Genomic DNA, 16,561 nt, shown 5'->3' with positions numbered 1-16,561 from the left:
TTGTCAACATGCAAGCATGCTACACAAAGTTGACTTTCATTGCTTAGAAAGAGAGACTTGAAACATAACCACATATCAGAATTGTTTAAGATTTGCTTAATTCCTTAGATTAGTAGACCAGCTCATGGTCTACCTAGTGTTAAGTGGTCATCAAAGCCTATTGACTTGCTACCCACTTTGAGCCATGGTTTCTAAGTCTCAGTTTTTTCAGTACAATGGCTGCCCCACCCTTCAAACCGAAACGCATTACTGTTTCACAGCAGAAATAGGCACTACCTGTGTGGACTCACAAAACGTTTTACCACCAGTAAAACATTTCCATCAGTAAAAAAACTGCCAGTAGAATATTAGAAAAATACAAAGATATACGTTTTAATTTTCAGTTTTAGACGCTACAATGCACGGATTACTTTTAATACCTTAATCTCATAAGGTTTTGATCATTCCAGGAAAAGTTAGAAGCAAGTGCTTTACAAATGGCGTGGGTGATTGGAGCTGTGTGGACTAAGCAAAGACAGTTGGAATTGTCGAGACACTTTGCTGGGACACTGCATTCGCTCAGGGTGGCTTCCGATCCAGATTACGCGGCTCATGTACAGGTAACGCAAAACCAATGTGCTAGGATACGTTGGGTACAATGGACATACGTGTCACAGAACCGATGGTCAATGGAGCAGACGTATTCTGGACTGGAGACCACGTACCGGTAAACGCAGCGTTGAGCGTCCCCCTGCCCGGTGGACCGATGACTTGCGGCGATATGCTGGGATTGGACGCGGAAGGCGGAGGATCGTTCATTATGGTGGACCATGGGAGTGGCCTACATCCAGCAGTGGAGAGATACAGGCTCATGATTGAAACGTTGACCATTGAAATTAAATGATTTTTAATACGCTTTTATTAGCTTCAGACGTATGTATGTTTGTAACGGAATCATTGAACATGATTTTAACCCCCTTCAAAACGAAATTTGGTATACTTATTAAGGATCGAAAACAATTCAATATTAAAAAGAATATTTCAAAAAAAGATTGAAAAAATTGAAATTCAACTTAAAAATGAAAAATAAATAATATTTTAAAAAAAACTAACAAAATACGCTTTTATAGAAAATTCAACTATGCATGGTTTCAGTAGTTATAAATGTTTTGTGCATGGTATCAATAGTTATAAATATTTTATGAACAGATATGAGTAGTAGGGTTATTTTGATAATATCCTGAAAAGCACCCTACGCTTTTTTTTACAATAAAATCATTTTTTATTTTCTATTTTGAGTTGGATTTTCTATAAAAGCGTATTTTGTTAGTTTTTTTTTTTTAGTAATGAATATTACATTCAATGCAAATGGCGACATTTACGTAGCCCGCGGTATCTCGACGTCATCATAGTACAAAATACCGGAATAATTATTATCAAAATTATGCATTGTCTCTTACAGATGTTGAGTTATCGTTTAAATGGCGATTAAATCAGTTTTACGTGGGTTTTCTTTTGTTTTTAATTAGGTAGCAAGTAAAGAAATACTTCCAGGCAAGAGTTCTATCCTCGGAGGCGCTAGTTATGATTCATTGCAACTGGAATACAGCTCTAGCTCGGACATGAGGTAATTTTTACGTGATCATTAGATTTTTTTTTTATTGCTTTGATGGATGGACGAGCTCACAGCCCACCACTGGTGTTAAGCGGTTACTGGAGCCCATAGACATCTGCAATGTAAATGCGCCACCCACCTTGAGATTTAAGTTCTAAGATCTCAGTATAGTTACAACGGCTGCCCTACCCTTCAGACCGAAACGCATTACTGCTTCACGGTAGAAATAGGCAGGGTGGTGGTACCTGCCCGTGCAGATTCACAATACGTCCTGCTACCAGTAAAAACAGTCGTCTGTGGCCGGGGGAGAACTATGACGGCCCTCTAGTGTCGTATTCATTCGTTTAGTACCCTTGATTAATCGCCTCGGAACTTGTAAAGTGCTTTCAGTCCACAGAGTCCAACCTCCAGAACAGCAACTCCTCGTTTAAGCTCCAACATTCAAATGGGCCCATCGAGTCGTAAGTTTTCCTCTCACAGTTTTTCCCGCGTTGACTACACTGCTTATCGCGCCTGACCCCCATTATATTCAGCAGTAGAATGAATGGTGGCCTTTAATCTATCGAAACTGTCCATCGATATCCATGCCGATTTATCTCAAAATCACTACAGAAGTTTGAGCGTGAAAACGCTACAAACATAGTTCTTTTTAAGTTTCTAGAACAGTCTCTATATCTATGCTATATAATATTACTATACGCAATGCATCGTTTTTTTTTTTTTTTTTAAATGGATTCTAAAAGGAGACTGCTCACCAACGTCAACCCAGCGGATCGTATAATTTTTTATGTGACAAGGAACAAAAAACATAGCTCTTGATTGATGGTGCTATCGTGTCAAAATACATTAGCACGATACCCTGTCTTTTCTTGCGACCGGTATATCTTTTTCATGGCTTAGATCGGTGGACGAGTTCACGATCAAACCGGTGCTAAGTGTTTACCTAAGCCCATAGTCCTCAACAACGAAAACAACGAAACGCCACTTACTTTGAGACATTCGTTCCTTATCTCAGTATTATAACCCTACCCCGCATATCAAACCGAAATGGATGAACTGCTTCACGGCAGAGATAGGCAGGGTGACGTTACCTTACCCGCCCCCTGATCACGTAAAAATTTGCGACAACCACAATTTTGCAGATGTTTGACGCGTCGCGACCGTGCGCAAAACGTCAAATTATTTCGTACCACGCACCGCGATTGTTGGCTTACCGCTTACTGCAGTTTAATGTCATATATATATTAATACGTGAAGCAAAAACTTTGTATCCCTTTTTACGAAAATTGCGCTGACGGACGAGTATGAAATTTTCCACACTTATAGAGAATATAGAGAAGAAGTGCACAATGCATTTTTTTTTTTAAATAATGCATAAAAGATACAATAAATCAATAAAGAAAACATTACACACACTACATACCATGTATTTGACGCACACACGCATGCATACTATTTATTGTCAAACTTTTGTTCTTGGCGTCTGTTGTCAAATTGAGAATAGATTAAATATTGTTTGCCTTTGTTAATATTTTTATAGTGTAGTCTTGGCGAAATTTGTGATTATCTAATATATAAAATTCTCGTGTCACAGTTTTCGTTGCCATACTCCTCCGAAACGGCTTGACCGATTTTGATGAAATTTTTTGTGCTTATCCGGTATTTATGAGAATCGGCCAACATCTATTTTTCATCCCCCTAAATGTTAGGGGTAGTCCACCCCTAAATTTATTTATTTATTTTTTAGACAAAATTTTTGATTTCTATTTTTTTATGATACAACATACAAAAATACATACAATCCTCAATTTTCACCCTTCTACGATCAACCCTTATTTTTTAATAGCCATTTTAGTAATTTAATCATTTTTCCTCTCCGGTCGAAAACTGATCAATCGTCATTTAATTAGTTATCCCCGCCAGATGTCTACAGGTGTCACTTCTGACCCAGTAAACAGCACGGAGTAGGGATGTTACCTCTACAGTTTTCGGCTATTATTAGTGTTTATGCTTCAAGCGTAGTAGTTAAACATTTTTAGTTCATCGCCTTGCATGTCACATGGAAAATCTACAAAAAAAATCCCTAAAGATTTCACTAACGATACAATCACAAATGTCGACGGATATCCAACATATCGTCGAAGGAATCCAGATAATGGCGTACAATCATTTATTAAAAACATCAGCAACACAGACATTGATATTGACAATCGTTAGGTCGTGCCATATTCACCCCTGCTGAGCAAAACATACAATGCTCATATTAATGTTGAGTTCTGCAGTTCTGTGAAAAGCATCAAATACATTTGCAATTATGTCCATAAAGGCAGTGACATGGCGGTGCTTAGAGTGGAAAATATGAATGTACCATGGCACACAAACATTCGCTTGAGGCGTTGAACAGGACATTGAAAGATATTAAAAACAACGACAAACTATTTGGTGGCACTCGGTTAGTCCTTTCAGGTGACTTTAGACAAACACTTCCCGTCATTCCACGTTCAACATACGCTGATGAAATCAACGCCTGCTTAAAATCATCGACATTGTGTCGTAATGTTGAAATAGTACAGATGACAGTAAATATGCGCATTCAAATGCTTCAAGATCCATCCGCTGAAACATTCTCAAAACAACTCTTAAATATCGGCGATGGAAAAGTCACTATAGCTGAAACTGGATACATAAAATTAGCGAATGATTTCTGCACTATCATTGATTCGCAAGATGCTCTCATTGAACAAATATTTCCCGATGTACACACGAATTACATAAATCTCGAGTGGCTTGCAGAAAGAGCAATGTTAGCTGCAAAAAATGTGGACGTTGACATTTTAAATCTGAAGATACCACAGTTATTGCCAAGGGACTTGGTATCATATAAATTTATTGATACAGTTTGCGATGACACTGAATCTGTAAATTTTCCAGCAGAGTTTTTGAACTCACTGGATTTGCCAGGCATGCCACCACATAACTTACAATTGAAGGTTGGATCTCCAATTATTTTGCTTCGTAATTTGAACCCGCCACGGTTATGCAACGATACGTGATTAGTCATTAAAAAAATAATGAAAAAAGTTATCGAAGGTACCATTATAAATGGCAAGTTTCGAGGTGAAAATATATTGATACCACGAATACCTATTATACCCACAGATGTGCCAATTCAATTTAAGCGTATTCAATTTCCGATTAGATTGGCATTTGCAATGACTATTAATAAATCCCAAGGCCAAACAATGTCTGTTTGTGGCTTAGATTTGAGCACACCATGTTTTTCACACGGACAATTATACGTTGCATGCTCTCGAGTGGGTAAACCATCAAGTTTGTTTGTATTAGCTAAAGACGGGCTAACAAAAAATATTGTTCACGCTGCAGCATTAAGAGATTATTATTATGTAATGAATTAATTATATATATAATTATTACTTTTAATAAATTAAAACAATTAATGTTTGGTGTTTTGTTATTTTTAAACAACATTCCCTCATCGTTCACAGCGCTCCAGGCCTTTTTCACTCATATTCCACATCCTTATACACTTCCAATAAGTTACTCATTTTTTTTCTACACTAGAAATTCTCTAGAAATCTTATATATGGCAAGACGACGTTTGCCGGGTCAGCTAGTAGAAGTATAAAATACAATCTTAATAGTGTACAAACTTACAATTCCAATTAATTAGAGTCGAATTTCGACTACTGCGGGACCTCTAGTTTATATAATTAGCGCGTCGCAATCGGGTAGCAATAATTGGTACTAAAAATCTACATTACCTGTTTTTTTTTGGGGTACAAGACGACCTAACTTTCCGGCGCCTTAGTAACAGAAATCGACATAATTACTTCAGTGTGCCACATAAAGCACCGATGATCCTCATGGCAGGCAATGGGTTAACAACAAATGCTAATTCATATGCTTTTATCACTATCAATAAAATGTCTAGGGAATCTCGCGGCTCATTTCTAAGTGCACAGTCTTTTAATACACAGCGATTCAAAAGGCTTTGGACCTTCGAACCAGATTTTTGGTTACTCAGATGAGTGAACGAACGAACCCTTCTATCTTGGAAAAGTTCAAAGAATCAGTTGCGGTAGGCTGCGGCTTGGCTCTGCCCCTGGCATTGCTGAAGTCCATAGGCGACGGTAACCACTCACCATCAGGTGGGCCGCATGCTCGTCTGCCCACAAGGGCAATAAAGAAAACCTTGTTCCTAAGTATTTTTTGTTTCATAACCTTCAGAAGAATCTCCAGAATTCTCGGAGCCTCTCTTCGCCTTCGTTCCGGAGTACCACGTAGACGCAATGCTTGAACTGTGCAATACTTTACGTCTGTACATGCATCCGACGGTTCCCGTGCAGCAGATACCTGGTATCCACTACTATTTGTTTTTATAGAAACCGATAAATGGGCCGAATCATGTTCGTTTTACATATTTTATTTTCAACTTTCAAGGGAATAAGAAATATATAGTCTTTACTGGTGGTAGGACCTCTTGTGAGTTCGCAGTTGTGGGTACCACCACCCTGCCTATTTTTACCGTGAAGCAATAATGCGTTTCAGCTTGAAGGGTGGGGCAGCCGTTGTAACTATACTGAGACCTTAGAACTCATGTCTCGAGATGAGCGGCGTCATTTACGTTGTAGATGTCTATGGACTCCAGTAAACACTTAACACCAGGTGGGCTTTACTCGTCCACCCATCTAAGCAATAAAAAAATTAAATAAAAAATCGAGGACTATCTTTCCAATGCTTGCCATACAAATAGACGAGATCATTCAATGAAAACCTTGAATTTTTGTCATCAACTTTTCCTGTCCTCAGATTGGGAAACACAGGTCGTATCGTGCGCTGCGTTCCTATGTACCGAGTTTGCGGATTCGAGAATTGTGTTGGCCAGCACCAGAGAGTCCTTAGTCCAGACTTTAGCGTCGTTCGCGACACAGCCAGCTACAATGAGGGCGATAGAACGAGTTCCTTTCAAACAGTCTGTATTTAAATTATTATTTTCAAAGCAATCATTACCGTTTTGCAAAACTTTTTGAAATACAGCACACGGCCAAATTGAAAAAAAAGATTTAGTGGAATTGGGGAGTTTGGGTGGCCTTATGCAATAGACGTTATGAAACAATAATCGAAACATTGAAGTTGAGTTTCGAGGTGGGTGGTGGTGTTCTCATTGTTGTGTCTACATAACCACTTAATCATCTAACTTTTTTTACTGCCCACCTGATGGTGAGTAATTACCGTCGCTAATGGACTTCAGTAACGCCAGGGCCCCGATCCATTAACGATGCTTTTAGGTACCACAAGCTCCGGTCACCGTCCTCAAATTAACCCATAGACACAGCCCACTGAGTTTCTCGCCGGATCTTCTCAGTGAGTCGCGTTTCCGATCCGGTGGTAGATTCTGCGAAGCACTGCTCTTGCTAGGGTCAGTGTTAGCATCACTCCGGTTTGAGCCCGTGAGCTCACCTACTAGTTAAGGGTAACCTTAGCGTAAGCTGAAATAGCCTCTCAAGGCTAGCAGCTTAGGTAGGACAAAAAAATATTTCCAGGGGCAGAACCAAGCTGCTACCCACCGTTAAATCCAGTATCCTTATGCAGTTACAGAATAGTGAACAAAAGAAATTTCTTTTCTCTGTCAAACAGACAAATGCGTATGATAGAGGAGTTGCTCCGTCCATACCAGAACAGGGCATGGGCGCAGTCCAACTGGGTCCTGGTCAGATTCTGGCACGGCACTGGCTTCGGGTTCAAACATCGACAATGGCCGCATTTAGCTGCTAAGTAACTAATCTGCTTGTTGTTTTTTTTCTTTATTTGTCACATGAAACATAAGGCCAGCTGATTAACTGTATGCTCTGCTGAATGTAGCGTACACAACTTGAGATTTAAATAGGAAGAAATCTCTGATCTAGCTTAGCGTGAATGAACTCACAACACCATTAATATTTAATAGATAATGTTAGTGACACAAGATAGTCCAGGAGAAGTTATTAAGGGAGGCCACGACTCTCAACATCGAAGATTATCGAAGCAAGGAGGAGGAATGTTAGTGGTAACTCATCACCGTAAATACCGCTTCTTAAGATTAACACATAAAGATGAAGTATCAATTTTGCTGTACACTGTCCACACAGACCGATACGTACAACTACTTGGTCGCAGAAAGAAGTAGAGTTATCGTACCTACAGAATTTTTTTAACATCCTATCTGTGCACACACATTTGAGGTTTCTTTTTAATCTAGGTACGGCGATAGAGAGCCTACAGTTAATAATTTGGGCGCGAAAGTTGATGCCGGTCTGATGAGCCAATGTTTCGGTGAGAACGTCTATTGGAATTTTTTTTTTATTACAGAAAACCACAAATAAATAATACCTTATGATCGAGAATGGGTTAGTATTTTGTTTATTGCACAGAAGAGTGATCGAGCTCACTGTTCGACTGTTGTTAAGTTACCGGTTACCGGAACACATAGATTTGACAATGTGGATGTTGCTACTCAGCTTCAGCTACGAGGCCTAGGTCCTTTTTTAATGCTTCGGAGCAGAAATAGGTGGGGTGGAAAGTCCAGTAGAAAGCAGCACTGGCACGGACGGTATACTGACGTACACTTGTTGAATTGACAACAATAAATAAAGCTCTCAAATCGATAATAACCCGGAACTTTTTTTACTGGTGGTTGGACCTCTTGTGAGTCCTCACGGGTAGGTACCACCACCCTGCCTATTTCTGCCGTGAAGCAGTAATGCGTTTCGGTTTGAAGGGTGGGGCAGCCGTTGTAACTATACTTGAGACCTTAGAACTTATATGTCAAGGTGGGTGGCGCATTTACAGCGTTAGTGTCTATGGACTCCAGTAACCACTTAACGCCAGGTGGGCTGTGAGCTTGTCCGCCCATCTAAGCAATAACAAAAAAACACGCACGATCATTCCGCCCCAAATTGAGTTTCCCTGAGTTATGAAACCAGACTGATATACATATTTATATACGTTAAATATATACATAATATATAGATAATAAAACTCAGATAATCAGCATACAAAACTTGTTCATAGCTGAATGAATAGCTGACAATGACGTAGCTGAATGTTTTTCCGATGCAGGAAACGGTACCACCACCAGCGAGTCAGGTCAAATTTACGAAATCATGTCCTGTAAATTTTAGGTCCATGTCCGTCCGAGGTCATACAAGGTAGGATCAGGCAATATCTATTATCGAATCCTCCTGAAGCGGCAGCCTTCCTGAATTCGCTGCTAAGTCAATTGAATTGGGCGTTTTCCGAATTCATTACCATGATGCAAGAGGTGAGTTGATGATTTTTTTTTATTGCTTAGATTGTGGACGAGCTCACAGCCTACTTGGCGTTAAATGGTTACTGGAGCCCATGGACATCTACAACGTAAATGCGCCACCCACCTTGAGATATAAGTTCTAAGATCTCGGTATAGTTACAACGGCTGCCTCACCCTTCAAACCGAAACGCATTACTGCTTCACGGCAGAAATAGGCAGGGCTGTGGTACCTACCCGCGCGGGCTCACAAGAGGTCCTACCACCAGTAATTACGCAAATTATGATTTTGCGGGTTTCATATTTTTTATTACACGATGTTATTCATTAGAAAAATTGGTACCCGCCGGCGGGATTCGAACACCGGTGCATCTCTCAACACGAATGCACCGGACGTCTTATCCTTTAGGCCACGACGACTTCAAATCGAGTAAACGTTGTATTGACTCATTGTAAATTGGATAATGCGGTTTAATTGTTAGATAGATTAATCATAAGTTATTATTAGAACGACGCCTGCCCTCTTTGAAGAATTACATAGAAGTCTTACCGCTTTGAAGTTAATGGCAGTTTGAGTCGGAACACGCCATCGCTTCTTTTTTTTTCCTACCTATGCTGATAGCCTTGAGAGGCTGAGAGGCTTTCAGCTTCTCCTTGTCGTGTAGGTGAGCTCACGGGGCTCAAACCGGAGTGTTGCTAACGCTGGCCCTAGCAAGAGCAGTGCTTCGCAGAATCTAGCACTGGATCGGAAACGCGACCCACTGAGAAGATCCGGCGAGAAACTCAGTGTGCTAAAATCGTTTCTAGAAGAAATGCTTGTTAATGAGGAATTGTTCGAGATGATACCGTCATCTCGTTTCTACCATCGCACCGCCCGCCACCGGAGTAGAGTTCATCCATACTACCTGGAGCCACTGCGGTCATTCACAGTGCGTTTCCAGAGAGCCTTCTTGCCACGTACCATCCGGCTATGGAATGAGCTCCCCTCCACGGTGTTTCCCGAGCGCTATGACATGTCCTTCTTCAAACGAGGCTTGTGGAGAGTATTAAGCGGTAGGCAGCGGCTCGGTCTTGCCCCTGGCATTGTTGAAGCCCATGGGCGACGGTAACCACTCACCATCAGGAGGGCCGTATGCTCGTCTGCCTACAAGGGCAATAAAAAAAAAAAAAAAAAATAAGAGATACTCTAATGTGCCTGAATATTGCTAATGACAATTTCAATTATGTAGCGTGGAAATACTATGCAATTCCCCGAATGATTCGTTTTTTTTTTATTGCTTATATGGATGGACGAGCTCACAGCCCACCTGATGTTAAGTGGATGAAGTGGTGATGTTACTGGAACCCATAGACGTCTACAACGTAAATGCGCCACCCACCTTGAGATATAAGTTCTAAGATCTCAGTATAGATACAACGGCTACCCCACCCTTCGAACCGAAACGCATTACTGCTTCACGGCGGAAATAGGCGGGGTGGTGGTACCTACCCGTGTGGCCTCCCAAGAGGTCCTACCACCTGTAAAAAATAGTAGTAGTAAAATAGTAGTAGTAGTAAAAATAATAGTAGTATACAGACTTCTCATTATGATCCCGAGGCCTCATTATTTTGAATGAAGGAATTTCGTTTGAATGAACTGAATAAACCTAAGCAATAAAAATAAAATAAAAAAAGAACTGAATGAAGAGATTTTAAGCACAGAATTGTCAATTTTCGGTTTAATAAGCTTCACCTATATCTATATATTAATACGTGAAGCAAAAACTTTGTATCCCTTTTTACGAAAATTGCGCGGACGGAGGAGTATGAAATTTTCCACACTTATAGAGAATATAGAGAAGAAGTGCACAATGCTATTTTTTTATTTTAAATAATGCATAAAAGATACATTAAATCAATAAAGAAAACATTACACACACTACCATGTATTTGACGCACACACGCATGCATACTATTTATTTATTGTCAAACTTTTGTTCTTGACGTCTGTGGTCACATTGAGAATAGATTAAACATTGTTTGTCTTTGTTAACATTTTTTACAGTGTAGTCTTGGCGAAATTTGTGATTATAGAAGTATAAAATACAATCATAATAGTGTACAAACTTACAATTCCAATTAATTATAGTCGAATTTCGACTACTGCGGGACCTCTAGTATCTTTAATGACATGATAGAAACTTTATACATAATTTTCACACAATGTTAAGCCCTTCGATTAACTTCAAATACGCACACGTAACGAAGACCGATGACAGAGCAATTGTTTTTATGAGTTGAGTCAATAATACATTTATTATATTTACCAGGATCCCAATCATGAAAAACAATGAAAGTTTATCTTAAATTTTACTGAGCCTTTGTATTTAACATTTTTTTGTTAAAGATTTTTATTTTTGTATTCTTCTATCTGTTCCATACATAGAAATCTTTTTAATACGCTTTTATTAGCTGCAGACGTATGTATGTTAGTATGTAATGGAATCTTTGAACATGATTTTCACCCCCCTTCAAAACGTCGGATTAACTCGAAAAACAATAATTAAAAAAAAAATCTAAAAATAATGAAAAAATTGAAATTAAACTAAAAAATGAAAAATAAATAATAGTTTAAAAAAAAACTATTTTTTAGTGGGATTTTCTATAAAAGCGTATTTTTTTTAAATATTATTTATTGTGGTAATAACAGGTGGACACATTAAAAAGATGTTTTTTTTTATTCAGATGGATAGAGTTACCGTGGATGCTCAGCTGGAACCGCGTCAAATAAAGCTGTGTGCGACCTGCTTCGATCTGTACCACGGACTGGCTCGAGCGCTGGAGATGACGTTACGTCTGGCGCCCGTCCTTACGACGAAGTCTGAGGCTTGCGACAACCAGAACGAACTGCTCCTCGGTCGGACCTGTCAGGTATGGCGCGAACTGTTTCGCTGATAAATAATACGCACGACACTGTTATCGATATGAAGTCGTCGTGGCCTAACGGATAAGACGTCCGGTGCATTCGTGTTGAGCGATGCACCGTCGTTCGAATCCCGCAGGCGGGTCCCAATTTTTCTAATGAAATACGTACCCGACAAAGGTTCACGATTGACTTCCACGGTGAAGGAATAACTTCGTGTAATAAAAATCAAACCCGCAAAATTATAATTTGCGTAATTGCTGGTGGTAGGGCCTCTTGTGAGTCCGCACGGGTAGGTACCACCACCCCGCCTATTTCTGCCGTGAAGCAGTAATGCGTTTCGGCTTGAAGGGCAGTGGTTGTAACTATACTGAGACCTTAGAACTTATATCAAGGTGTGTGGCGCATTTACGTTGTAGATGTCTATGGGTTCCAGTAACCACTTAACACCAGGTGGGCTGTGAGCTCGTCTACACGTCTAAGCAAAAAAAAATCGAATGTGCTTGTTATAAGATTTTGTTTGGTATTGGCGAGTTAGTACTACTACTTTACTAACTTTCATAAAAATATTCAAATATCAAAAACGAATAACGTCTTCGTCGTCATCGGTAACCACGAGAACTATATTGTATTCGGAATATCGAAAATATTATAATATACATAAAAAATATTAATTTAAGCCGTAAAGGCAGTTTTAATCATGCCTACATATCGCAAAAACCGGAAAAAATATTAATGAAAATAAAACTATTAATTTGCAAACTGTACCTTTATTTTCATTTAAATAAAAGTGTGGTCATTCGAATGTAATGAGTGGTATACCTGATATATTATTAATATTGAGCGATGCCACGGCGCTGTGGTTGAAAATAACGAAATAAAAATAAAGTTGTTCTGAGTTAATACGTATCAAACAATGTGTTCATGAATGACTACCGCATATTGTAATGTTCATTACACGTAAAATGAAACACTGGAAGTATATAAATGTCAATAAAAAAAAATTATAGTTTAAAAAACTAAAAAACACGCTGTACATAAAATTCAACTAAAAAATTGAAAATAAATTTTAATAAATTTAAATTTAAATAGTGTTAAATATATTTTATTGTAAAAAAAAGCGTGGGGTGCATAGTGTTATTAGTTATAAATATTTTTCTTACAGATATGAGTAGAAGAATTATTATTTCAATAATATCTTAAAAAGCACCCCATCCTTTTTTTAAATAAAATATATTTTACACTATTTTCAATTTATATTTATTGAAATTTATTTTCTATTTTTTAGTTGAATTTTATATAAAGCGTGTTTTTTAAACTATTATTTATTTTTCATTTTTTTGTTAAATTTTCTATAAAAGCGTATTTTTAAAACTATTAAGTACTTTAACATCAATTCCTGCCTTATCGACTATAGATAAAAATTATATAAATCGGCAAAAATCTTATTTTCAAATTGAATAATGGAATAATCTTATCAAATTAGTGTATTGTCATCGGTCCTCGATAAATCTACAAAGTTTAAATGAAATCTAGCCGTTTAAGGTGGGTCAAAATCGCTTCTAAAGGAGTCAGTTTTTTTTTTTTTTTTTTTATTGCTTATGGGTAGACGAGTTCACAGCCCACCTGGTCTTAAGTGGTTACTGGAGCCCATAGACATCCACAACGTAAATGCGCCACCCACATTGAGATATAAGTTCTAAGGTCTCATGTATAGTTACAACGGCTGCCCCATCCTTCAAACCGAAACGCACTACTGCTTCACGGCAGAAATAGGCAGGGTGGTGGTACCCACCCGCGCGGACTCATATGTAGTCCTACCACCGGTAAGTCACAAACATACAAACATACATACAAGTGAAGCTAATATAAAGCGTGTAAAAAGAGATTTTCTATCTTATAGAGTACTACAGAGTATAAGTACAGACTACCCACGAAAACCTAAGGAAATACTTCGCTTAATTACCATGTCTTTTCTGGTAGATTCTGATGGCCGTGGTGTCTCGAGTGTGTATTCGTGGAGGCGGGGGGGCCAGCTTCGCGCGTCTTATAGCGCGCGGTCTCCCTGACACCGACAGGGTCCATTATTACGTAGCCTTGGCTCCCGTTGCGGGATGTCTCTTAGGGCTACTAGAGCCGAAATTACCACCGGAGGTGCTATAACATTATTAGTTCTATTGGCTTAAGATAATTAAGCTGTTCGATGCAGTTATTTGGTTTTTGATTTAAATTTAAAAGTAAATCAAAGAAAAATCAAAATAATTTTGTTGTCCTATATCGCCTTACACATATTATTGTAAAGTTTTATATCCTAACTAGCCGTACTCGCCCGCTTCGCTTGGCATTTAAAATTAACATTATATTTATTGTCATTATTATTAGAGAATCCAACACTCATATAACATAAATATTAATCTATCCATTAAATACATGTATTTTCTACACGGATACCAAGTTTCAAGTCAATCGGATGCATGGTTCAGTAGTTATAACGCAACATCCGTAAAAACCACTGTAGATTTATATATTAGTATAGATTAACTTACCAATTTTTTTCTACACACTTTTGAAGCAAAAATCTTATTATCTCGAAAGTTACTTTTTGAAAGTTGCTTCTAGTTTGCATTAATCATGTCCAAATGTCCCTAAACGAAATAGTTTACTCCTCGTAACCAAAAGGATAAGACGCCCAGTGCATTCGTATCAAGCGATGCAAATATACCGGAGTTCGAATTCCGCAGAAATATACCATCTTTATGTAAAAAAATACGTACTTAACAAATGTTCACGATTGATTTTCACGGTGAAGGAATAACATCGTGTAATAAAATGAAACCCGCTAAAAATTTAATTTGCGTATTTACTGGTGGTAGGACGTCTTGTGAGTCCGCACGGATAGGTACCCTGTCTATTTCTGCCGTCAATCAGTAAAGCGCTTCGGTTTGAAGGGTGGGGCAGATGTTGCTCTATTAAAAACGGAGACTTTGAACTCATGTCTCAATATGTGTGGCAGCATTTACGTGATGAATGTCTATAGACTTCGGTGATCACTTAACACCAGGCGGGCTGTGAGCTCGTTCAACTATTCTACGAATAATATGTACCGTATATCGATCTTAATCAAAATCTCTTGCTGCGGTAACTTTTGTAACTGATTGGCGATTATTCGAACAGCACTTAGATAAAGTGACGAAAGCGCTGATAATGGAACCGTTGTTCCGCATTGACGGTCTAGACTTCATGCTGGGAAAAACCAAGGACAAGAGCTTCTCCTTTTACCGATGTTAGTAGCCATACCCGTAAATATGTATTTAAGTTTTTTGATGTGAAACTTCTTTATCGACGTAGGGAAGAAAAAACGCATGTAACATTTTTCGGTTACGCGCCATCTTAATTTCTTCCGTTACGCGCCATGTTTATTTTATTTATATTTAGTTTGTTATGAACAGATGTCGCTGCACGTAAATTCAACAATTCTTGAATCGCGGTGACGAGATGTTACACAGTTGGTAGACGTTCTCGTATTTCTCTTCCTAAATCATACCTACCTGGCGTCGGGATACTGTGATTATGCAGGTGGTTCCTCCGGGGTGCGGCTGCTCCATTGCAGTGCGGAGTGGTTGACCCTTGCGATTATTTTTATATGTTATAAGTTTCACTTCTACCGTGTGTGACTTGCACACACATACACACACACACACTTTTTATGTATTTCTTTTTATTGCTTAGGTGGTTGGACGAGCTCAAATTCGAGCTGAGTTGTTCTTTTGCATCAAACAAACAACTGATTTTCCGATTAATAGATCCGGAAGACGTGGCAGCGTCAGACTTGAAAGCGTTGGAGGTAGCGGTAGACCGTCTGCGAGTGGCACGCGATATAGTAACGAGGGCGCGGTCCCCGGGCTCCAGTGGGGCGCAGTCCGACTTGCTCTGCACCATATGCTACGCGAGACCCGCCGACACAGCCTTCGTGCCGTGCGGACATCATTCTTGCAGGTCAGTCTCAATATTACAGCGTATGTACAAAAATCCACTTCCACATCGCTGGAGATAAGGTGGAATCAAATTGGGAGCGAGAGGAAAGCTCCTCCCTCATTCGTTATTCCTAATTTATGGCGCTGTTCTGAAATTCTTATCAATTGCTACTATGACGCCATCTTTATTGTCTCCCTTTTAGGGGACACTTTTTAATAAATTGGTGGTAGGACCTCTTGTGAGTCCGCACGGGTAAGCACCACCGCCCTGCCTATTTCTGCCGTGAAGCAGTAATGCGTTTCGGTTTGAAGGGCAGGGCAGCCGTTGTAACTACACTGAGACCTAAGAACGTATGTCTCAAGGTGGGTGGCGTATTTACATTTTAGATGTCTATGGGCTCCAGTAACCACTTAACACCAGGTGGGCTGTGAGCTCGTCCACCCATCTAAGCAATAAATAAAATAAAATAAACTCTGAAATGATCCTCCATACCTACCATACCATCATACCCTTCATAATTACATTGGTATATTTTTATTTTTCATTTGGATTTAAAATTTAAAGTGTTACACGAAATAAAATTTAAATTCATTAAAACTGTAAAACTGAATTGTTACAGAGCCTGCGTAATGCAGCATCTGCTCAACAGCAAACAATGTTTCTTCTGCAAAGCGGAAATCGATACAGTCCAAGAAATCGAGCCGGCTAACAATTAATTACACACTTTTGCACTGTGGATGCGTCTTCAAGAGTTCTGTTAATAAAGGAATATGATACTTTACAA

General features: G+C 39.0%; 1 protein-coding gene across 3 annotated transcripts in view; it reads left to right on the top strand.

Annotated features, from left to right (window-relative positions):
• The window catches only part of LOC101738337 (E3 ubiquitin-protein ligase RNF123), a 45,912-nt gene extending 29,351 nt beyond the window's left edge, over nucleotides 1–16,561 (top strand). For 2 of the 3 annotated variants that reach the window (XM_062674366.1, XM_021347445.3), the window contains exons 24-36: nucleotides 450–599; nucleotides 1,509–1,606; nucleotides 1,985–2,055; nucleotides 5,843–5,971; nucleotides 6,425–6,587; nucleotides 7,253–7,390; nucleotides 7,854–7,927; nucleotides 8,776–8,915; nucleotides 11,625–11,810; nucleotides 13,786–13,956; nucleotides 14,977–15,085; nucleotides 15,606–15,798; nucleotides 16,397–16,561. In XM_062674366.1, the coding sequence (XP_062530350.1) occupies nucleotides 450–599; nucleotides 1,509–1,606; nucleotides 1,985–2,055; nucleotides 5,843–5,971; nucleotides 6,425–6,587; nucleotides 7,253–7,390; nucleotides 7,854–7,927; nucleotides 8,776–8,915; nucleotides 11,625–11,810; nucleotides 13,786–13,956; nucleotides 14,977–15,085; nucleotides 15,606–15,798; nucleotides 16,397–16,493 (1,719 nt within the window). In that variant the 3' untranslated portion in view covers nucleotides 16,494–16,561. Of the gene's footprint in view, nucleotides 1–449; nucleotides 600–1,508; nucleotides 1,607–1,984; nucleotides 2,056–5,842; nucleotides 5,972–6,424; nucleotides 6,588–7,252; nucleotides 7,391–7,853; nucleotides 7,928–8,775; nucleotides 8,916–11,624; nucleotides 11,811–13,785; nucleotides 13,957–14,976; nucleotides 15,086–15,605; nucleotides 15,799–16,396 lie in introns of those variants that run through there. The other variant, XM_021347447.3, reaches the window with a different exon arrangement.

Source organism: Bombyx mori, chromosome 20 (assembly GCF_030269925.1).
Source record: "Bombyx mori chromosome 20, ASM3026992v2".
In the NCBI taxonomy this organism is placed as follows: domain Eukaryota; kingdom Metazoa; phylum Arthropoda; class Insecta; order Lepidoptera; family Bombycidae; genus Bombyx; species Bombyx mori.
This window is presented reverse-complemented; position numbering and strand designations above follow the sequence as displayed.